Raw genomic sequence first — 24388 nt, 5'->3', positions numbered from 1 at the left:
TTGGATGGACAATATGTCAGTTCATACTGAAACAACTTTGATTGGTTGGAGGACGTCCTCCAGAAGTGGTCATAATTACCATGTATGTGTCATTGCCGTGGGTGTAGGTGGCATGGAAGTCAGGCGCAGCAGAAACCAACTTGATGTAATTGGAGTAGTTTAATGAGATAAAAACAAACGTACAAAAAATAAACATGGGTAACAACCCGTTGCACACCTATACATAATCCACAAAACACAATAACACCAAACAATCTCGGACAAGGACATGAGGGAAAACAGAGGGTTAAATACACAACATGTAATGACTGGGATTGGAACCAGGTGTGTAGGAAAACAAGACAAAACCAATGGAACATGAAAAATGGATCAGTGATGGCTAGAAGACTGGTGACGTTGACCGCCGAGCACCACCCGAAGGAAGAGGGGCATCGACTTCGGCAGAAGTCGTGACAGTATGTCTATGGAAGGGGGTGAGGCCTATGAGTTTCCTAGGTTTTGTATTGATGTCAATGTAGCCAGAGGAGAACGGAAGCTAGCTGTCCTCCAGCTACACCATGGTGCTACCCCAGACAGTGCTGTTGAAGTTACTGTAGACCTTTATTGCAAAACAGTGTGTTTTAATTAATTATTTGGTGACATTAATATATTTAGTATAGTTTAATGTTTCACTATTTTAATTTTTATGAAATTTCACTGAGGAGGATGGTCCTCCCCTTCCTCCTCTGAGGAGCCTCACTGCACCATTAACAATAACAGGGGAGGTTTGCATGTCTTGGGGGTATGATCTTTGACCCTCCGTAACTTTCTCACTCATCATTATTCACGATTCATTCAGGATTATCCGTAATCATGGTAGCAACATATTATATTCTTATTTACAATAAAGTGACTCCCAAATGACACAACACATTATTTACTACTCATTTCTATTGGGCACAAAATAATCTGAAACACAACCAAAACGAACGACAAATGCATCCAACAAGTTTGTAGAATCACACACTTGATGTAGTCATTCCGTGCTAGGAAAACTGGGATCAAATACTAAACTTTTGACTAATTGACTTTTTAGGAATCTTTAGGGGTGCCAATCATTATTAAATCAATATGACTTGTTAAGCAAAATCTCTTTCTCTGAGCAATTGCATTAGATTAAAATAATATAATTTCCGAAAAATGTTGAGCATACGATATAGCTCAGTATTATAATTATATATTTTATATAGTAATTATTGCTCATCTTTATTAAGAATGTCACTAATTTCGGGCCCCACTGTACATATCCTACCCATTACAGTATAGAATAACAATATATTTACAGTGTTGTGGAAAAAACACGGATCAAATGCATCATAACATTACAGGATGTAACATTCCTCTACTTCATTTGAATCTGAACTTGTTTTCAGAGAAGTGTATACATATTACTGTAAATCTGCCACACTCAGTCCTCCCAGCTGGTTATGGTATTTTTGGTAGGCGTATGTGTTCTTGTGGTGTGTTCATGACTCAAAGCTCTGATGCTGATTGCTGATAGATTACATTAGCCTAGAAAAGTAGTGTCATTTAAGCAGAATTTTTATCTCAGGTTTTTGTGCATACTATATACACTTCTGCAGAAATGCAATTTTAAGGTCATGAAAAATGATGTCAACCCCTCGATACACACTGTTTTGTGTCAGGATGTCAGGAACTTTGGCATCACAAAAAGCTACTAGAGACGTAAAAACCTGTCCTCATCGAGTGGGCCTCTGTCTAGAGTCCTCATCTATCTACCCCCTCAGCCACAGTTGTGTAGATAGAGTACTCTCCCAAGAAACGGAGCAGAGGGAGACACCTTCTCTTTCTCACGGATTGTGATAGGACAGGGTGTTGATCCCACACTCTCACGCACATATACACGTATACATACATTTGAATGTACAGCGTTCAGGCAGACACTGAAGACAGGACACATAACACTGATGATCTTAGTTGCAGCACTGGTCTTTGCTGAGTGTATATCAGCTACACAGAGGAGGATATAGACAGCTGTGTGTGGCAACCCATCATCATCACCCAACAATTAAACACCAATTCAATAAGGTGAGTAAGTTTCAGTTTTACTTTAGAACTCATTAACATACAGTACCATGGAAGCACGTTTTATTGCATTTACACTAATGAAAAGTAATTCCACTGGTAGTTATACCTTTATAAGGCCTGTGTATTGTAAAGTGTACCTGAATCCTTTATTTTGTCCGAGTCAGTGTTTAGATCATAAGGACTATGTACAAGGCTCGTCATAACAGTTTTTGAATGGAAACTTGTCAGGTTATTGAGGAAATTATGGTTTCTTGTTTTGGTTAATTCTGTCCCTGTGTCATCTTGTTTGTGTAACCCGAAAGATAGATGACAGTACACTCCTCTCCCTCTCAGCCAACAGAGCCATCCAGACATACAGCTAGAGAAGCAGCTGGTCATGGGGAATTGCCCGATCAAAGTATGGTCCAATATGCCAACTCTGAAGAATCCAACTGAACCTGCAATGTCAGGTAAGACTAAACACCAGCTTCTTCCATAGGTCTTTTGAATTCTTGATTTGTTAACTCAATCTGAAAGAATCCTCCAGCCAGCCTGAATGCTGATTGCAACTATTAAAAAACATTCTTCTTTTTTTAGACAATAGCAGGCCCATGGTGGTATCCCTCTATGACTTCCCCTCTCAAGGTCCCTTGGAATCCAGCATCCATATAGGGGAGAGGCTCACGGTGTTATTAGAGTAAGTGTCATATCTGCATGGAGCTGTACATGTAGTGTATGTGGTAGTTTGGTTGAAAACACTGATCTCTTTATTTGCAGCGATGGGGATTTTTGGATGGTGCGATCCACAACGACAGGCAATGAGAGTTATATCCCCAGCAACTACACTGCCAAAGTAATTAACAGGTAAAATAACTACTACTTGGTCTCACTTTTTATTTCTGACTGTCACAGCTGTTTACGATGAGTGGATGTCATGAGAGAGTGGGTATTGGAATTCATCAATAGGAAAGAGAGAGAGGTGGGGACTCCACATAAGGGTGGGAGATTGTGTGTACACTAAAGGGGATACCTAGTCAGTTGTACAACTGAATGCCTTCAACTGAAATGTGTCTTCCACATTTAACCCAACCCCTCTGAATCAGAGAGGTGTGGGGGGCTGCCATAATCGACATCCCCGTCTTCGGCGCCAGGGGAACAGTGGGTTAACTGCCTTGATCAGGGGCAGAACAACAGATTATTACCTTGTCAGCTCAGGGATTCGATCCAGCAACCTTTTGGTTACTGGCCCAACGCTCTAACCACTAAAGGTGGGAGCTTCTGTGTACACTCAGAAAAAACTATTCCAGAAGTGTTCCTAGGCTTTCCCCGTACACTGCTTAATAAAAAAAATGTAAAAAATAACCATTTAAAAATAACCATTTAAAAATAACCATTTAAGTATATTAAGTATATTTGTTTTATTGAAATGTTTATCATTGAAAAAAAAGATGATATATATATATAAATGATAAACATTTCAATAAAACAAATATATATATATTATTATATATATTATATATTATTATATATATATAAATAAAAGATTCATGTTTATAAAATAAACACTAATCTAGTTGTTTCAACTAATTATTATTAAGTAACTGGTTCCACTGCCTTTTTTTTGTTTACTCAACTTTTCGGTCAAAGTGTTACCTGAACTGAACATTTTTAGTTGGCCCAAACTTAGCTCCAAGCCTCCAACATGAGAAAATGTAGGCAAAAATGCTGTTAACTTAATATGACGTGTTTGCACAATTTGTGTCCTATGTTCATTCAACTAGAAATTATTATTTTGGGCATCTTACCTTAAAAAGACTGTAATTAGTCGAACACGCAATGCTTTTAACATACAATGTTTTCAACTTATGTATTTGACACACCTTGACATACATGATTACATTGTGCATGTTCATTTATACAGTAATTACTATTCAATTATGTGGTTCATGGCATTTCGATCTTCCTGCTACGCCACCATGTCTGTGTCAATTATCAGTTCATCTGACTATTCTCTCATCATTAACTTATTTCATTTGAGTAGTTATCTAATGTTGGTAGGTCATATTTCTCTATTTTTATGTTACTCCTTAATCGCTATGATAAATAGTTTTTCTTGAATGTATTTTTAACAGAGCTCAGATTTACTTTGAAGTGCAAAGTGGAGCAATACAGGTGCGTAGCAGGAAGATTGGAATGCTGTGAACCAAGAAGTTGTGAGTTCAAATCCCAGATGAGGTCATGTTGAATGCCAATTACAGTATAAATGAACATACACAATGTAATCATGTACTGTGTGTGTGTGACTAGTTTCACAGCCTTTTCCTTTGTAAAATGCCAAAACAATAATTTTGAGTTGATTGAACATATGAGACAAATTGAGCAAACACGTCATTCTAAGTTGACTGAATTTTTTCCTACGTTTTCTCATGTTGGAGCTAAGTTTGGGACAACTAAAAATGTTAAATTCAGGTAATAATATTTAGTTGAAACAACTAGATTTTTTTTTTTACAGTGCAGCAGAACACTTTTTGGTTCCATGTAGAACTGTTTGGGATTTCATGTAGAAGCCACTGTGGAAAGGGTTCTACATGGAATCGAAAAGGGTTCTATCGGGAACCAAAATAGTTATTCCTGGTCCTAGAACCAAAAAGGTTCTTCAAAGGGTGGGGACAGCCAAGTAACCTTTTTTTCTAAGAGCGTAGGTGAACTGTGACTCTCTAGTGTCTGTAGGCAGAGTTCTTTTGTTCTCTCGCTCTGAATGACATCATCATCCCCCCTCAGTGGGGTATGATTGCAGCTGTAGTTTCAGTTGAGTTTCTTAACAGTGCGGAGAAGTGTGAAAATGATATGTACACACTAAAAACAAATGGTTCTATATTGTGCCAAATAAGGGTTATTTGGCTTGTAACCACAGCGGATCCCTTTTTGCCGCTATATATATAACATTTTGTATGTTTATATAAAGAACCATGCTCACAATGTTCTAAGTGGGACCTATATGGTGCTATAAATGACAATTTTCTATGGTTCTATATAGCACCAAAATAAGGTTTCCACTATGGTTCCAACCCCTTTTGGGGCTATATAGAACCCTTTCTAATGGTTATTTTTAGAACCTTTATGGAGAATGGTTCTATAAAGAACCTTTCTCAATCTCAAAGGTTCTTTGTAGATCATTTTGAAGGACCATACAGGGTTTTTAATTCTGTATAGCCAAATTACCATAGGTGTTATTATTATGATAATTGTAAGTTGAATCAAGTGTGCTGGGTGTGGAACAGCTGGGGGTCCATGAGATGAGAATTGAGAACCACTGATCAAATCAAATCAAATGTTTTTTTGTCACATGGGCCGAATACAAGTGTAGACCTTACTGTGAAATGCTTACTTACAAGCCCTTAACCAACAGTGCAGTTCAAGAAAGAGCTAAGAAAATGTTTACCAAATAAACTAAAGTAAAAAATAATAAAAAGTAACACAATAAAATAACAATAACAAGGCTATGTACAGGGGTACCGGTACCGAGTCAATGTGCGGAAGTACAGGTTAGTCGAGGTCATTTGTACATGGGGGTAGGGGGGAAGTGACTATGAATAGATAATAAACAGCAAGTAGCAGCAGTGTACAAAACAAATGGGGAGGGGGTCAATGTAAATAGCCCGGTGGCCATTTGATGAATTGTAGTCTACCGTTCTCAATTCACACAAGGCCATATGTAAGTCTTTCAGAAGACACCGTCACTGGCCATAGTCATGTATAACATGTAATGGCATAACACAACAGATTAGATCAACTGGAATGACAAACCCACGGTTGTACAAAGACAGCAGTGGCGGTTCTAGACCATTTCAACTGGGGGGCCAAGCTGGGGCCAGTTGTACTGTTAGAGGGGCCAGTTACATTAGACATTATTGTTGTCATAACGTTTTCTTCACTGCATTGCAGGCATTAGCAGGCAAAAGACCATGTTTCCGCGTTGCCAGACGAATAACGGATGTAAAAAAAGAACGATAGCAAATATTAGTTATGTCAAAATTATTTCATACTCCACATTTAGGGGGGCCACAAGGGGGTCCAAAATTGTTGTCACAGGGGCACTGCCCCCCCCCCCCCTGCCAGAACCACTAGTGAAAGAGAGCTGTGAGCAAACCACTTATTCTAATGAGCTGCCGCCCCTTCATTTAATTTATCGCTAAAAGAGAAAAAAATTACTTGTGAACCACAAAGAACCATTGAATGGCTCAAAGGGTTCATTATGGTTCCACATAGCACCATCACCCTTCCCAAGAACCCTAATTTCTTAGTGTGTAGGCCTACAACCGTAGGAAATTATGCAATTACTGTAGTTTCCTAGTGGTGGGAGTTTCATTGTATATTCTTCTTCTTCTGATAGTCAATATTTTAACTTTCTCATCCCGCTCTAATCAGGTGGCAGTATAATGGCATCAGCAGGTTGAAGGCAGAGGAGCTGCTGCTGCTGCCACACAATCACACAGGGGCTTTCCTGATCCGAGAGAGTCAGACAAACACAGGTTAGGTGATGTTCATGGCTTTACGCACATTTCATTAAATTCATTTTAGTGAATGTTATGTCAAGTTTTTAAAAATGTTCCCATGAGTTATCAAAAAAAAGTTGATATAAGCACAACAACTATTGTGTGCACTTTTTCTTGACTGTAGCGTGACAAGAGTCCGGTGTTATTTTTACTCACAGAAACCTACTCCCTCTCAGTCCTTGTGAAGATGGACTCATATCTGGCCACAGTGAAACACTACCGCATCTGTCTCCTCCAAAACGGCTGGTTCTACATCTCCCCAAGCCTCACCTTCTACTCCCTGGGCCAATTGGTGGAACACTACTCTGGTGGGTGCAAGCCCATCAACAGGCTCAAATGCATTATTATTAAATATGTAGCACAGTTCATACTCTAGTATGCTAATAGGGCGGACTGTATGGTACTACTGTAGCAATCTATTGCTGTCTGTTCACTAGGGTTGCAAGGGGAGGTTATATTACTGGAAACTTTCAAAGTTTAACAGTACACTACTAGCATTTTGCTAACTTTCAAGTACATTGTTTTTATCAGATGACATCTAGTGTCCTTTTGGGGTACTTCAGATTATCACAGGTGTCTTAATTATCTCTGGCTCTCTGCGGCCTCATCACATGTAACATACAATATATAAAATAATACATGAAGATAATTAAAAAAATATATATATATATTGACAAAGCTGCAAAACATTATCCTAAATATAAACCATCAACAGTGAATGCCATTGGTGTTTAATATAAGGGTTTCCACATGAAATATACAGTACCAGTCAAAGTTTGGACACACCTACTCATTCAAGGGTTTTTATTTATTTTTACTATTTTCTACATTGTAGAATAATAGTGAAGACATCAAAACTATGAAATAACACATATGGAATCATGTAGTAACCAAACAAGTGTTAAACAAATCAAAATATATATTTATATTTGAGATTCTTCAAAGTAGCCACCCATTGCCTTGATGACAGCTTGCACACTCTTATCATAATGAGTTGTTTGGCTAGAGAATGTTTTAAACATTTGGAAACATGTCTATCCACAGAGTCAGCAGATGGGTTGTGCTGTTTACTGAGGGAGCCTTGCATCATCCAAGGCTCAAACAATACTACCCTGACCACCAGACCGTATCCCAAAGCTATCAGGAGGCCCACACTCAACTGGAATGAAGTAGACAGGTGGGGCACATTCCTAAATATTCCAGCTATCATATTTTGTGTCCAAAGTGACCTACACACTATTTATTTCACTGTTCACTGTCAATATGAAATGTTATGCTATATCTATGCAATCAATTGCACTGTATACACATTGTAAGATGATGCATTCTGGTGGTAGTTAAAAGTAAATCACATTCCATATGCCTCTGTCTTTCTAGTTCAATGATCTTCAATAAGGCCAGAGTGGAATCAGAGGACTCTCTAGTGAGCGAAGGTCTGAGGGAGGCCATCAGCTCATACCTCTATATGACAGAGGCCAGCTGCCAGAACTGTGGCAAACACTGGGATACATGAGGAAAGGGAGGACTATGAGAGTAAAATAGACAGACATGCTGTCTGGTCTGCTGTTGCGCAGGTCTAATGGTACTAGGTCAGAAAGGATGATCTACATAAAAGCATAGTGGAAGTTGATAGAAGTAAGCCTACCATTTACAACCACAATGAAATAAATGAAAACTACAAGCACAATCAATGTTTTGATGGTAGAATGTGTGTTAGGGTTCAGGTAGCCACAGGGAAGCCGTGTTACGTGGCACTTCTCAAGTCTTCTAATGCTGTAGCTGTGCTTGTGCTCAAGAGCACATTTCACAGGCTAGAACCGAAAGGTATTATCTGTACTGCCTTTGGTATTATGATGTGAGGATCACTTCCTTTCAGCTCAAGGAAGGTTCCAATCTGCTTGTCCACACAGAAACGCCCATGCATTGGTCTATTTCTTTTTTTTAACCAAAGAAGGAAGATCACTGAACGACAAGAACGTTTTAATTGGTCTAAATGTTGAACTGATTGTTCGTTTCATATGCAATCTGTTACTCTGCAATCCGTTTGTATATGAATGAAATGCCATGTCTGAACTAACTTGAAACTAACTGACTTTTTAGCAGCATTTGGCTGGTGGCAGCATGGTTCTGCACGCTCTAGTTGTGAGAATTAGGAATAAATAAATGAAGTTGTATATGACAGTTTTGTTTCTTGTCATTGCCAACCTTTTCATACAAAAAAAGAGCATCAAAACAAGACACCAGATGCTATAGTTATCTGGGCCACACGGAGAAAGCGTCTCATGTCAAAACTATTTTCAAATCCTACCACTAGATGCCGCTACTTTTGAATATGTGTATCAAGACTGAACGGTCGTCACAAGCTTATTTAGCCACAAAGTCACAAACACCGCCCACTTCTACAATTGATCTTCTTAAAACCTAACAGCTAACCTTATGCCTAGCCCTAACCTAGAATTAACACAAAACAAATTGTAGCCAATTTTGACCTTGTGACTGTGGAATCTGATGAGATCTAGCTAGCTAAATCTTCCTGCTTGGAACAGTTCAGGGATAACAAATAATGGCGACGCTTCTGGGGTCGGAGTCCCCTTGGACTGGAGGAAAACGAAGTGTTCGTAATGGAAATATTATTGCAAAGATCAGACATAGTCAGATCGTTGGCCGGGGTTTCAGCCGAGGGACACAGGTAAGACACAACTAGTATGATGTCTTGACAATGAAATTATCTGAAAAGGGGGAGCAATACTCAAGCCTGGGACCTGCATTTGTAACCCTGAAGAGAGCTAGTAGTACAGTAACTAGCTAGCTACAGTACAGGCACACACAGGATGCCAGGATGAAGTAGCTGTTTGCCTGTCTTGGTGGTTAACATTAACTGGCTGTGTTCCAAAATAATGTGTTCATTTACATGACAAAGTTGGAATATACACCGTGAACTAGTTACAAAGTGCCCGTTGAGAACCTCCATGTAGCCTGCACTAGCTAGCTAACTCTTTTGTTGATCCAGGATGCCCGTTTTAGCTAACTATTAGCTAGTTTAACGTCTTTTGTTTCAGTTTGTTTCTCTCATTTATACATGAAATTGGCATCTCTAGCTAGCTATTACTCAATGTTATATTAGCTGGCTAACGTTAACATGGGTTTGCTCAACTAAAAGTGTGCACTACTAGCTAACGCCCTTAGTTTGGTTAACGAAACAGTTAGTTAGCAAGCTTGGTTATGGGTTTCATCAGCAGATTGTGAGTAAACCTTACATTGTATTCTGACAAGCTGTTTCTGCCATCTAACTAGGGCTAACAATAATTTGGGTTTATACTGGATGAACAACACGGGTGATTACGTAACGATACCAGCCGCCAAACAAAACTGGCCTGCCACGCCCCACTTTAGTTTCCATAAATGGGTGCCGCCCATTTGTGGACTGTGACTGGACACGTATAACAGCCCTTACAGTTGACTGGGGCAGCTCTAACAGGGCAGAAATTTGACGAATTGATTTGTTGGAAAGGTGGCATCCCATGATGGTGACACGTTGAAAGTCACTGAGCTCTTCAGTAAGGCCATTCTACTGCCAAAGTTTATGGAGATTGCATGGCTGTGTGCCTGATTTTAGTAACTGGTGTGGCTGAAATAGCCAAATCTACTAGTTTGACATTTGAATGGGTGTCCACATACTTTTGTGTATATATAGTGTATGTATTCCTCTTATCTAGGTGGGTGAGGGCAGTGTGGAGTGCAATTGAGATTGCGTCGTCTATGGATGTGTTGGGGCAGTATGCAAATTTTAGTGGGTCTAGGGTGTGATGGACTTGATATCTGCCCTAACCAGCCTTTCAAAGCACTTCATGATTACAGATGTGAGTGCTACAGGGCGGTAGTCATTGTTGCATGAAGCCTTAGAGTTCTTGGGTCAGTTTAAGATTACAGATTGGACAGGGAGAGGTTGAAAATGCCTGCCAGCTGTTCTGCGCATGCTCTGAGGACACACCCTAGAATACCATCCGGCCCTGCTGCCTTGTGAGTGTTGACTTGAGTGATGACTCAGGTTGGCCTCGGAGAGCGAGATCACCCAGTCCTCAGTGGGGGCCCTCACACACGGCACGGTGTTATTGTCAACGCGTACATGAAATGCATTGAGTTCATCTGGTAGAGGCATTTTTGGGCAGATCACGGCTGGGTCTTCATTTGTAATCCCTGCCACATGCTGTGGGCATTGGAGCATGTGTAATATGATTCCACCTTATTCCTATATTGTCCTTTTGCTCGTTTGATGAATCTGCTGATGTCGTAGCATGACATCTTGTACTTGTTCCTGTCCTCAGCCCTAGCCTCTGGGTTGTCTGTGATATAACTGTGCGGTAGCCCTGTCCTTTCTCTTAGCGCCAACCTCTGTGTTAATCCAGGGTTTTTGATTGGGGAAGCAGCAACCTTCACTGTGGGGGCACCGTCGCCAATGCATTGCCTAATGAAGCGTGACGGAGGTGGTTAGCTCGTTGACTTGATTGGCTGAGTCTCTGCACATATTCCAATCAGCGCTAGCAAAGCAGTCCTGTAGCATAATATCTGATTCTGATGACCATTTCTCAACGGTGTGAGTCACGGTTACTTCCTGTTTGAGCTTCAGCTTGTATACAGGAAGCAGGAGTACAGAGTCATGATCTGATTTGCCGAATTCTGTGGTGGTGATTTTTAAATCTCCTTGAATTGTATATTTGACATGAAAAGCACTTAGCTCTAGAATGACCCTTTCAGACACCCAGCCCATCGAATTCCATTGTGGTGAAATGTGACCTATTCAACTCACTGCCAACTTGCCCTAAAGGCCTTTGTGTTGCTCCACTGATTCCAATAAAAAGTCTGAAATGGAAGTTTGAGCCTCATTCATAATAATTGAGCTATGAGAACTGAACGTTATGTATTGTGTTCCATTTGTGATGGATTTCAGTTGGGCATGATTTGAAATAACTTCAGACTTAACTAGTGCCAAGAGGCAGCATCTGCAACTGGAATTAGGAGAGGATGTGTTTATTTGGCACCAACATCAAAGACCTAGACTTTTATTTAATCTGATTTGAGGTTGTGTGGGTGTGCCGAGGGTGGGTAAAATGATCAACTCTCAGTGTTGCCCATGTATATTTCCTATATTGACCATTAATTAATTGTTCCAGCTCCCAGAGGCTCTTCTCCAGGATAGGGATAAGCAGGCCAAATGGCACAGTATCCCCGAGCTGCTGCAGAAGCTCCATGAAAGCAGCCATCCCAACAGTGACCTCTCCCACACACACAGTGTACTAAAGGTACCCACATAGTATACACACCACTACATCAGTAAAGCTCCTAGGCTTTAACCTTGCCGAGTTTGGGCCATTTACTCTAAGATTAAGACTAGGCCTAATTATCAGTTCTTTATAACAGGAACTATCGTCCCTACTTTCCATGGAGGCGATGTCTTTTGTCACAGAAGACAGGAAGAGTGCTCAGGAATCAACCTTTCCCATCACATACACCTTTGACCTCTTTGGTGGAGTCGATGTAAGTTAACATACTGTTTATTATGCGCTTGTTACTCCTATGTTCTGTGTTGTGGTGTAAACATATCAGTTACCTGTTTGTATGTCTTGAATCAGCCATGTTACCTCATACTGCAGTGTCTTTGTGTATCAGTGCCTTCTGAGATATTATCAGGTGGGATATGAAGTTTGTTCATTGCTGCTTCTTTTTCCTCCAATAAAAGCTGCTTGTAGAGATCTTGATGAGGCCTACACTCACTATGCAAAAGAAGAAACCTAAAAGTAAGTAGAAAAAGTCAGGTTTGATATGTTTAGGTCTGATATAACCTCAAAGGCTGCACTTTTCACATAGGGGAACATTGATATTCATGAGTGTGTAAAAAAAGGAATACCCAAATGCACTTCAGCCCAGCTTAAATGATAAAAGGGGATCAGGTGCTCAACTGAGGGACTTGAAAATCCCCAAAACATTCCTTACCCCAGGATACTTCAACTGGTGACTATCCGGGAGAATAAAGTACATTCATTGTGTTTTGTCCCTGCAGTGAATGATGACTTGGTCAATGACTGCCTTAGTGTTCTTTACAACTGCTGCATATGTGTAAGTACACTTGCCGCAGAACATCACTTCATTAAATAAAGGAATAATGTCTGCCTTTTAATATAAACATTCATTAATCATCAAATCTCTCCCCTAATTTTCTCAGACGGAAGGGGTAACAAAGAGCCTTGCAGCCAGAGACTACTTTGTCCTGTTTCTCTTTACCTTGATGACGAACAAGAAGACTTTTCTACAGACTGCCACTTTAATCGAGGATATTCTCGGAGTCAAGAAGGTCAGAGGAACTTTACAACAAAATCTTTTACAATATTGCTCACCTCGAGAGGGTTTGTTGGTTTGTGGGTTTGCGCTGGGTGGAGATTTTATATCCATGGTCATCTTATGCCGATAGTGACACATATGTTGGTCCTCTTTCTGCCACAGGCGATGATCCAGTTGGAAGGGGTTGCTAACCTGTCTGGTCTGGTCCAGAGCTTTGACCAGCAGCAGCTGGCTAACTTCTGCCGCATCCTCTCTGTCACAGTCTCAGAACCTGATGTGGGGAATGATGACAAACACACCCTGCTGGCCAAGAACGCCCAGCAGAAACAAGACTCTAGCCTCTCGCGTGCAGAGGTCAACCAAGGTAGGACAGGGATACAGAAACACAGTGGAGAAATTACCCTTTTCCTATTCTTTAGCTCAATTACCTTATCTTTGGGTCTTGTTAAAGGATTTGTTTAATTCATCTGTTGATTTGTAGTACTTATTTGATTTGATGCCCTTAATCTGTCCAAAGGTTTTCTCAGCCCTTAACCTAAAACTGAATTTTGGTTTCATCTGACCACAACACTTTCACCCAGTTGTCCTCTGAATCATTCAGATGTTCATTGGCAAACTTCAGACGAGCATGTATATGTGCTTGCTTGAGCAGGGGGACCTGTACATGACCTGTACATGATCAATGAATGAGCCCACTCTGCTGCCTCCTTGTTCCCAGTGACCCTCCTAAACATCCCGGGCTTCATCGAGCGCCTGTGTAAGCTGGCCACTAGAAAGGTGTCTGAGGCCACGGGGGCGTCTAACTTCCTGCAGGAGCTGGAGGACTGGTACACGTGGCTGGACAACGCCTTGGTGCTGGACGCCCTCATGCAGATGGCCACGGAGGAGACTGAGCACACCAGCACAGGTCAGCAGCCTCTCTCCTGCTCTGTACCACTGCCTTAAACATCAGTTATCACTGAAAAGGTCTAACCATTCTCCTTATGAAATGCTTATTTATAGTACTATACAGAGAGTGGAGTGTGGTGCGTGTAGCTTGTTGTTGGCCAATCATAAGTAATCAAAGCGGCAATAGGCTACAGTCATAGAGCTGCCGCGTGTCAAAAGATAGGAGATATCTAGTCAGGATAGGCTACAACGACCAAGAGCCAACAGGTAGGCTGCTACTTAATATTCTAAATGGAGTTGTTGTGATTTGTAACTGTCAGATCAGAAAGCGCCTGCTTTCCTCAATTAGCATCCTCAATTAGCCTTTAGCTAGCTTAACTAGCTTCTCCTGGTTTGATGCAGTCAAGACCGGTACTACATAATCATATTGGATGATAAGTAACCTAGCTATGGCAACTATCTACTATAGCGTGAATCAGCTTGGTTGCTGTCTCTCCCTCCCTGCTCCCCATGGTATGGCCCCTCCCTGCCTGGCAGATCGGCATCTCTCTCTCACTCCTCACGCTTTATCATCTCCAGGTAATAAAGTAGGTTAAAACATGACCTTTCTGCTGCTTACCACACTCTGGTCGGAACTTCTCTGGACTCGACCAGGTTTATATGGACCAGGTCTAGTTGTCCTCTGTTCCGTTTGGAATGGGTCTCTATATTAAAAATATATTTATGCATATCGGGTGTGAGTGGGAAAGCCCCAGATCCATTTTGTGAAGACTTTTCTGTCACCTACCCTTGTACCTCTGTCGATCTATGAACATCTCATTACATCTTTTTCATCCTATTATGTCTCCTCCACAGAGTCATCAAACGAGAGTTCGTTGGCCACCAGTACTCTCAGGCACCGTTTGCCCCAGTCCATGAAGATTGTCCACGAGATCATGTACAAGGTGGAGGTGCTGTACGTGCTCTGTGTGCTGCTTATGGGTAGTCATAGGAACCAGGTGAGGGGCTGGGGGCCAAAACAGATAACTCACCCAATGCAGGGCTCTCGTAGGAGTAGCCACTCCTGTCTGTTTGCATTTATTTGACCACTGTCTCTTCCTCAGGTACACAAGATGCTAGCAGAGTTCCGTCTGATCCCAGGTCTCAACAACTTGTTTGACAAGCTAATCTGGAGGAAGTACACCTCATCCAATCATGTGGTGCATGGCCAGAATGAGAACTGTGATTGCAGTCCGGTAAGCAGTGCACTCCTCTCAAACTCCACTATCACTGTACATTTTTTGGGGGATTCTTGCTCTGAGTTCATATTACCATTGCAGTGTTATAAACATTAATGTTAATCACTCTGATTCTGTCCTTCCCTTAGGAAATATCCTTCAAGATCCAGTTTCTGAGGCTTCTCCAGAGCTTCAGCGACCACCATGAGTGAGTAACTTTCAAACACTCTTGACTGAAAGTTCCCTGCTAGCTTCACTTGAATTTAACACACATTTCATTTATTTCAGGAACAAGTATCTGCTTCTAAACAGTCAGGAGCTGAACGAGTTGAGTGCCATCTCTCTGAAGGCCAACATACCGGAGGTGGAGGCCTTAGTCAATACAGACAGGTATGCATCATCTGGTTCCATCATCTGTTCCCATCATTAACTCCACCCTCAATACTTCACACTACAGTGCAAAAGAGGCATTATGTTCTCTGAAAACTCAAATTAAATACTATATTGTGTCACCCAAATGCCCTCTCCCTGTCTCCTTGTGCTCCTGCAGGAGTCTAGTGTGTGATGGGAAGAAAGGTCTCCTCACTCGTCTCCTCACTGTCATGAAGAAGGAGCCTCCAGACTCCTCCTTCAGGTTCTGGCAGGCCAGGGCAGTGGAGAGTTTCCTCCGTGGAGTCACCTCCTATGCAGACCAGATGTTTCTGCTGAAGAGGGGGCTGCTAGAAAACATGCTGTTCTGCATCATAGACAGTGGCTGTAAGTCCAAAGATGTCCTGCAGAGCTACTTTGACCTCCTGGGGGAACTCATGAAGTTCAACATCGACGCCTTCAAGAGGTTCAACATGTACGTCAGCACAGATAACAAGGTGAAGGTGAGACACTTAGTAAATAGCAACCCCCCCCCCCCCCCACAATGTGAGAGGACCCTGTCAGTCCTCATTGTCCCAGAATGATATTGCATGAAATAATGCAACATAAATTCTTAAAGTCAACCTTTTAAAAGTAATCTCATTGTACCCAGAGTTGTGTGTGTTCTATAATGCTGGGTGTCCCATCCCTCTGTTCGGCTCGGCTGCAGTTCCAGACCTTCATGACCCAGATCAACAGTTCCCTGGTAGACTCCAACATGCTGGTACGCTGCATCATTCTCTCCCTGGACCGCTTCGAGACCCAGACAGAGGACAGAAAAGGTAAACACCCACTCATTCCCATAGCAAGTGAATAGACCAATGAGAGTGGGTCAGATGTATGATCTCAAGTTGCCAATGTTGGAATAAAATCAAGCCTTGATTGCATTATAAAGGTGTTGTTTATGATGTAATTGTTGCTGACTGTGGTCCTGCAGTGGTGGAGGTGCTGTCTGAATGCTGTCTGCTGTCCTACTTGGCCCAGGTGGAGAACAGACTATCTTTCCTCTTCAGGCTGGTCAACATCATCAACGTGCAGACTCTCACACAGGTCTTTGCTGCCTCTTTCTCTCTAACACCGAAACACACACACACACACACACACACACACACACACACACACACACACACACACATCAGCCCACGAGAAAGAAGAAGAACGTTTCCCAGTATGTTTGCTAGGATTAGACAACCTTGAGCCCTTGATCATGACTCTGTTCCATTACATTACACACAAGTCATTGGACAAAGGCGTCTTCTGTACGGGGGAGTTGTGTTATAACCCCTGTTGCTGAATCTGAACATTAACACATGTCACGGTACAGTTTTGGAAGTTTAAGGACCTTATCTTTCATATCAGTGAGAAGATTATTCTTTTGAACAAAAGGTTAAATTGATGCACACTTTGTTAGGGTTAGTGTTCCCATACGGCCATACCTCCACGTTACATCGCTTGTTTACGGAAAACAGACGGAAGACAAGACGCAACCACCTATGCTCATTAGCTACAGTTGAAGTGGGAAGTTTACATTCACTTAGGTTGGAGTCATTAAAACTCGTTTTTCAACCACTCCACAAATTTCTTGTTAACAAACTATAGTTTTGGCAAGTTGGTTAGGAGATCTACTTTGTGCATGACACAAGTAATTTTTCCAACAATTGTTTACAGACAGATTATTTCACTTATAATTCACTGTATCACAATTCCAGTGGGTCAGAAGTTTACATACACTAAGTTGAGTGTGCCTTTAAACAGCTTGGAAAATTCCAGAAAATGATGTCATGGCTTTAGAAGCTTCTGATAGGCTAATTGACATAATTTGAGTCAATTGGAGGTGTACCTGTGGATGTATTTCAAGGCCTACCTTCAAACTCAGTGCCTCTTTGCTTGACATCATGGGAAAATCAAAAGAAATCAGCCAAGACCTCAGAATTTAGACCTCCACAAGTCTGGTTCATCCTTGGGAGCAATTTCCAAACGCCTGAAGGTACCACGTTCATCTGTACAAACAATAGTACGCAATTATAAACACCATGGGACCACGCAGCCGTCATACCGTTCAGGAATGAGACGCGTTCTGTATCCTAGAGATGAACGTACTTTGGTGCGAAAAGTGCAAATCAATCCCAGAACAACCGCAAAGGACCTTGTGAAGATGCTGGAGGAAACGGGTACAAAAGTATCTATATCCACAGTAAAACGAGTCCTATATCGACATAATCTGAAAGGCCACTCAACATGGAAGAAGTCACTGCTCCAAAACCGCCATAAAAAAGCCAGACTACGGTTTGCAACTGCAAATGGGGACAAAGATCATACTTTTTGGAGAAATGTCCTCTGGTCTGATGAAACAAAAATAGAATTGTTTGGCCATAATGACAATCATTATGTTTGGAGAAAAAAGGGGGAGGCTTGCAAGCCACAGAACACCATCCCAACCGTGAAGCACGGGGGTGGCAGCATCATGTTGTGGGGGTGCTTTGCTGCAGGAGGGACTGGTGCACTTCACAAAATAGATGGCATCATGAGGGAGGAAAATTATGTGGAGATATTGAAGCAACTCTCAAGACATCAGTCAGGAAGTTACAGCTTGGTCGCAAATGGGTCTTCCAAATGGACAATGACCCCAAGGATACTTCCAAAGTTGTGGCAAAATGGCTTAAGGGCAACGACGTCAAGGTATTGGAATGGCCATCACAAAGCCCTGACCTCAATCCTATAGAAAATTTGTGGGCAGAACTGAAAATGCGTGTGCGAGCAAGGAGACTTACAAACTGACTCAGTTAGACCAGCTCTGTCAGTAGGAATGGGCCAAAATTCATCCAACTTATTGTGGGAAGCTTGTGGAAGGCTACCTAAAACATTTGACCCAAGATAAACAATTTAAAGGCAATGCTACCAAATACTATTTGAGTATGTAAACTTCTGACCCACTGGGAATGTGATGAAAGAGAGAAAAGCTGAAATAAATCATTCTCTCTACTATTATTATGACATTTCACATTCTTAAAATGAAGTGGTGATCCTAACTGACCTATGACAGGGAGTTTTTATTAGTATTAAATGTCAGGAATTGTGAAAAACAGTTTAAATGTATTTGGCTAAGGTGTATGTAAACTTCCGACTTCATCTGTATCTAGCATCCACTTAAACACAGGCCTTTCGGCGCAATTCAGGAAGTGTAGTTTGGTCAGATGGAGACACTCGTAGCTGTATGGATCTGTAACTGCTACAGTGAGTGTAGTTTAGTAGGATGGAGGCTCCGTAGCTGTATGGATCTGTAACTGCTACAGTGAGTGTAGTTTAGTAGGATGGAGGCTCCGTAGCTGTATGGATCTGTAACTGCTACAGTGAGTGTAGTTTAGTAGGATGGAGGCTCCGTAGCTGTATGGATCTGTAACTGCTACAGTGAGTGTAGTTTAGTAGGATGGAGGCTCCGTAGCTGTATGGATCTGTAACTGCTACAGTGAGTGTAGTTTAGTAGGATGGAGGCTCCGTAGCTGTATGGATCTGTAACTGCTACAGTGAGTGTAGTTTAGTAGGATGGAGGCTCCGTAGCTGTATGGATCTGTAACTGCTACAGTGAGTGTAGTTTAGTAGGATGGAGGCTCCGTAGCTGTATGGATCTGTAACTGCTACAGTGAGTGTAGTTTAGTAGGATGGAGACACTCGTAGCTGTATGGATCTGTAACTGCTACAGTGAGTGTAGTTTAGTAGGATGGAGGCTCCGTAGCTGTATGGATCTGTAACTGCTACAGTGAGTGTAGTTTAGTAGGATGGAGGCTCCGTAGCTGTATGGATCTGTAACTGCTACAGTGAGTGTAGTTTAGTAGGATGGAGACACTCGTAGCTGTATGGATCTGTAACTGCTACAGTGAGTGTAGTTTAGTAGGATGGAGGCTCCGTAGCTGTATGGATCTGTAACTGCTACAGTGAGTGTAGTTTAGTAGGATGGAGGCTCCGTAGCTGTATGGATCTGTAACTGCTACAGTGAGTGTAGTTTAGTAGGATGGAGGCTCCGTAGCTGTATGGATCTGTAACTGCTACAGTGAGTGTAGTTTAGTAGGATGGAGGCTCCGTAGCTGTATGGATCTGTAACTGCTACAGTGAGTGTAGTTTAGTAGGATGGAGACACTCGTAGCTGTATGGATCTGTAACTGCTACAGTGAGTGTAGTTTAGTAGGATGGAGGCTCCGTAGCTGTATGGATCTGTAACTGCTACAGTGAGTGTAGTTTAGTAGGATGGAGGCTCCGTAGCTGTATGGATCTGTAACTGCTACAGTGAGTGTAGTTTAGTAGGATGGAGACACTCGTAGCTGTATGGATCTGTAACTGCTACAGTGAGTGTAGTTTAGTAGGATGGAGGCTCCGTAGCTGTATGGATCTGTAACTGCTACAGTGAGTGTAGTTTAGTAGGATGGAGGCTCCGTAGCTGTATGGTTCTGTAACTGCTACAGTGAGTGTAGTTTAGTAGGATGGAGGCTCCGTAGCTGTATGGTTCTGTAACTGCTACAGTGAGTGTAGTTTAGTAGGATGGAGGCTCCGTAGCTGTATGGATCTGTAACTGCTACAGTGAGTGTAGTTTAGTAGGATGGAGACACTCGTAGCTGTATGGATCTGTAACTGCTACAGTGAGTGTAGTTTAGTAGGATGGAGGCTCCGTAGCTGTATGGATCTGTAACTGCTACAGTGAGTGTAGTTTAGTAGGATGGAGGCTCCGTAGCTGTATGGTTCTGTAACTGCTACAGTGAGTGTAGTTTAGTAGGATGGAGGCTCCGTAGCTGTATGGTTCTGTAACTGCTACAGTGAGTGTAGTTTAGTAGGATGGAGGCTCCGTAGCTGTATGGATCTGTAACTGCTACAGTGAGTGTAGTTTAGTAGGATGGAGGCTCCGTAGCTGTATGGATCTGTAACTGCTACAGTGAGTGTAGTTTAGTAGGATGGAGGCTCCGTAGCTGTATGGTTCTGTAACTGCTACAGTGAGTGTAGTTTAGTAGGATGGAGGCTCCGTAGCTGTATGGATCTGTAACTGCTACAGTGAGTGTAGTTTAGTAGGATGGAGGCTCCGTAGCTGTATGGTTCTGTAACTGCTACAGTGAGTGTAGTTTAGTAGGATGGAGGCTCCGTAGCTGTATGGTTCTGTAACTGCTACAGTGAGTGTAGTTTAGTAGGATGGAGGCTCCGTAGCTGTATGGATCTGTAACTGCTACAGTGAGTGTAGTTTAGTAGGATGGAGGCGCCGTAGCTGTATGGTTCTGTAACTGCTACAGTGAGTGTAGTTTAGTAGGATGGAGGCTCCGTAGCTGTATGGATCTGTAACTGCTACAGTGAGTGTAGTTTAGTAGGATGGAGGCTCCGTAGCTGTATGGATCTGTAACTGCTACAGTGAGTGTAGTTTAGTAGGATGGAGGCTCCGTAGCTGTATGGTTCTGTAACTGTTACAGTGAGTGTAGTTTAGTAGGATGGAGGCTCCGTAGCTGTATGGTTCTGTAACTGCTACAGTGAGTGTAGTTTAGTAGGATGGAGGCTCCGTAGCTGTATGGTTCTGTAACTGCTACAGTGAGTGTAGTTTAGTAGGATGGAGGCTCCGTAGCTGTATGGATCTGTAACTGCTACAGTGAGTGTAGTTTAGTAGGATGGAGGCTCCGTAGCTGTATGGATCTGTAACTGCTACAGTGAGTGTAGTTTAGTAGGATGGAGGCTCCGTAGCTGTATGGTTCTGTAACTGCTACAGTGAGTGTAGTTTAGTAGGATGGAGGCTCCGTAGCTGTATGGATCTGTAACTGCTACAGTGAGTGTAGTTTAGTAGGATGGAGGCTCCGTAGCTGTATGGATCTGTAACTGCTACAGTGAGTGTAGTTTAGTAGGATGGAGGCTCCGTAGCTGTATGGTTCTGTAACTGCTACAGTGAGTGTAGTTTAGTAGGATGGAGGCTCCGTAGCTGTATGGATCTGTATTTGAAGTATTCTTTCTCTCTGATGAAAGATAAGGACCATATGTTTCAAAAGCCATATTGTAAGCGATGATTATTATTGACGTTTCTAAAAGTTAAAACACAGTGTTGGGATTGTAGTTCACATGAGGTAGTCGTGAGCAAAGCTAATGGCAGAAAACTGTAGGGAGAAGGTAAAGTTTTCAAGAGCAAGACCACCTTGTTCTGCTCTTTTAAGATTAATGTAGCCTCAGTTTCTGAGGGTTTGAGGCTGTTGTTCTCCCACATGTGGTGCTCACCTGTCCTCCTCTGCCCTGCCCATCCCCTGGCCCAGGAGAATGTGAGCTGTCTGAACACCAGCCTAGTGGTCCTGATGCTGGCCAGGAGGAGGGGCAAGCTGCCCTTCTATCTCAAGGCCCTGAGAGAGAAGGAGCATGCAGAGAAGTACCCCGGCTGCCTGCTCAACAACTTCCACAACCTGCTGCGCTTCTGGCAGCGTCACTACCTCAACAGGGACAAGGACAGCACTTGTCTGGAGAACGTGAGTGTCCTCTTCTTGGCCTGATCCGTCCCAAACAAGGAAAAACCGTCAAACTCACCAATAGTATATTTTACATTCAAAATATTTTTCCTACAAATGTTATTAGCCCACCTGATCAAGCCTGCTTTCTCTGCTATACTATCTATTTGCAGCCTGTAGACTGGCCGGCCTGTCATTAACTAGCCCCATAAATGTATACTATGTTTTCATTAGGCAGTCCACCACCTTTTTGTTTATTAAAAACAAATCTGTTTTCTAATGAGAAACCATTTCTGGTGTTGTGCAAACAATGTTCAACTTGACATCTTTTAATGCTCCAAAGTAGCCCTTTCCTGACACACCGTCATCCCGAAAATGGCAGATGTTTTTATTGCTACGTGCCTAAATTGGAATGCAGTGGCTGTACAGTAACATAGTATACATGGCGTCAGGGCTCAGGCTCTGTGCTTCACAGTGCTGTATGGGTTTTGACTGACAGCCATTATAAATTTGAGCACCGTGCACGACAAGAAGATGCCCCTATTCCTTCCGCTAATTAGGCTACTTTTGTACATTTGTTGTTGTCTGAATAAGGGAAATGCTGTAAATCGAATGGAGTTGATGTGTTCTGAAAGATGAGACGTTGAGGATTATAATAAACACCGCTTTGATGTCATACAAGCAAACCACACCCATGAGTCCCAATGTGCACTTCATATTTCCACATTTCAAAACATGTAATTTACACTATCAATGTTTATGGTCGCTATGTTTGATCCACAGTTGTAAGGATGACATGGCTTCATGCCCTGGGTTGTACTGAGCAGAATGAGCATATGTTCGTCGTATTGTGAAGAAAATTAGCCACGGAACACGTACTTGAATACACTCATGACTCCATTCTATGCGCACCAAAATTACAATCGGTTTGTCTGAAGTGCCCTGTGAAAGCCTAACACTGTAAGATCGTATTTTAGAACTTCACTATCCATGTTGGCAATAGAATAAGCTTTCAAATCATTACCAGCTGACCCAGATCGCAATTTATAATGGAACGTTTTTAGATTGAACAAACAACAATAATTGTGTGATGGTGGTCGACACAGGAGCTGTGTTCCAAACAAACATCTACAAGTGTGCTTGCTTCAGTTCCTCAATTGCAAAGCTAGGAGAGCTCAAAAAAGCACCAAAAAGTTGAATGCTCTTTGAGTCATAAAAGTGCATTGAAATTGCTTAGTAACTGTGCCCAGTTTGGAGAGGTGTAGGTGTGTGTGTGTGTGTGTGGGTGTGTCCACTTGGAGACACCAGTTAGACCTCTCACTCAAACCCTTGTCATTGTTTTTTCTTATCTTGCACCTACTCAAAAATGTCAATGAATGTTCGTATGTTACTGAATGTATCTATAGTATTTTCAGATCTCGTTATTGACAAATGCTGAGAAAAGTACAGTAAATGTAAAATGCACATAAAATCAACAGTGTAATGTTTGGAGTCAAGTGAACTGTAGTCCTCACCTTTTGGTTTGATCATTTTTCCAAAATATCCAAAGTGTTCTCTTTCAATTGCTACCATGGTCATGCATATGCTTTTTATAGTTATTTTGTTTGAAACATTTAAATTTGGCTCTAGCCATACAGGACAATTTCCACGAGTGTAAGGGTTAGAGGAGCATGTAGCTAGCTGACAGCATTGAAAGGTGATAAATGTGGGGAAGTCAGTTGATCTGATCTGTCTTTGCCCGGAGACTGAGGGTCTTCTTAATAGGCGTTCTAGATGTTTGTGGGCAGAGAAGTTTCACGTCAGGATTTTTTTTTTTTACCATGAATCTATATTCCCTTCTCCTCCTTGGGGAAATTGTCTTTCACCAGTCTAACCCTCTGTTTTATTCTCTCCCTCAGAGCTCCTGCATCCCCTTCAGCTACTGGAATGAGACCGTGTCAGTGCTGCTGGGCTCAGACAGGACTTCTCTGTGTGCCATAGCCAGCTACATAGATGAGCCCTTCATGGACCTGGACAGGGACCTGCTAGAGTGTTAACCCTAGGAGAGTTTGCGCTAGGCTTGTGGGGGGTTGCTGGGGTATGGACACCTATCATGGTTGATGACCCCGCCAAAGAGCATAGTCAGATCAAGGGTCACCCAGCGACCTGGAAGTGCTATGTGACTGCGGCAGGACACCAACTTGCTGCTATGCTGTCTGTAACTTGGCCAGGGGGCCATTACTGAAGACGAGAGGGATGATTCTACGATGCTGGGCATCTTCACTCCTCGCTCCTTTTCTCTTTGTAGGAGAAAAAGAGAGACTGCACCTGTCTGTCTGTCCCAGACCCCACAGTAAAGAAATATACATTTATTGGACCTTGAAATACTCCTTGTTGGTGGTTTGCTTTAGGTGAAATCAAATGAAGCCTTTTATATATTATATAAATATATGTAAAAATCTATTTGTATGATGCAACAAAATAG

At 42.2% G+C, this 24388-nt stretch overlaps 2 protein-coding genes across 6 annotated transcripts; both read left to right on the top strand.

Annotated features, from left to right (window-relative positions):
• Positions 1-1442: 1442 nt before the first annotated feature.
• Positions 1443-8804, top strand: LOC115207601 (src-like-adapter 2). Of its 3 annotated transcripts, none has more exons than XM_029774837.1 (8): positions 1443-2088; positions 2422-2537; positions 2665-2764; positions 2845-2931; positions 6496-6599; positions 6782-6931; positions 7668-7800; positions 8001-8804. In XM_029774837.1, the coding sequence occupies exons 2-8, from the start codon at positions 2465-2467 to the stop codon at positions 8134-8136; spliced, it is 783 nt and encodes a 260-aa protein (XP_029630697.1). In that variant the 5' UTR covers positions 1443-2088; positions 2422-2464; the 3' UTR covers positions 8137-8804. The 3 variants fall into 3 exon arrangements, with proteins under 3 accessions (XP_029630697.1, XP_029630698.1, XP_029630699.1); XM_029774838.1 differs by having other exon boundaries at positions 2391-2537; XM_029774839.1 differs by lacking the exon at positions 1443-2088 and having other exon boundaries at positions 2231-2537.
• Positions 8805-8985: 181 nt separating this feature from the next.
• Positions 8986-24288, top strand: LOC115207600 (short transient receptor potential channel 4-associated protein). 3 transcript variants are annotated; one of them, XM_029774836.1, is made up of 17 exons: positions 8986-9312; positions 11795-11923; positions 12042-12158; positions 12361-12418; positions 12682-12737; positions 12844-12972; positions 13122-13323; positions 13678-13866; positions 14703-14797; positions 14951-15082; positions 15214-15272; positions 15353-15454; positions 15615-15936; positions 16143-16254; positions 16410-16522; positions 21739-21945; positions 23823-24288. In XM_029774836.1, exons 1-17 carry the CDS (start codon positions 9187-9189, stop codon positions 23958-23960), a joined length of 2286 nt encoding a protein of 761 aa, XP_029630696.1. In that variant the 5' UTR covers positions 8986-9186; the 3' UTR covers positions 23961-24288. The 3 variants fall into 3 exon arrangements, with proteins under 3 accessions (XP_029630696.1, XP_029630695.1, XP_029630693.1); XM_029774835.1 differs by having other exon boundaries at positions 14703-14845; positions 15615-15930; XM_029774833.1 differs by having other exon boundaries at positions 14703-14845.
• The last annotated feature ends 100 nt before the right edge of the window (positions 24289-24388 follow it).

This window comes from Salmo trutta, chromosome 14 (genome assembly GCF_901001165.1).
Source record: "Salmo trutta chromosome 14, fSalTru1.1, whole genome shotgun sequence".
Taxonomy (NCBI): Eukaryota; Metazoa; Chordata; class Actinopteri; order Salmoniformes; family Salmonidae; genus Salmo; species Salmo trutta.
The sequence above is the reverse complement of the archived record's forward strand: the minus strand, read 5'-3'. Positions and strand labels throughout refer to the sequence as shown.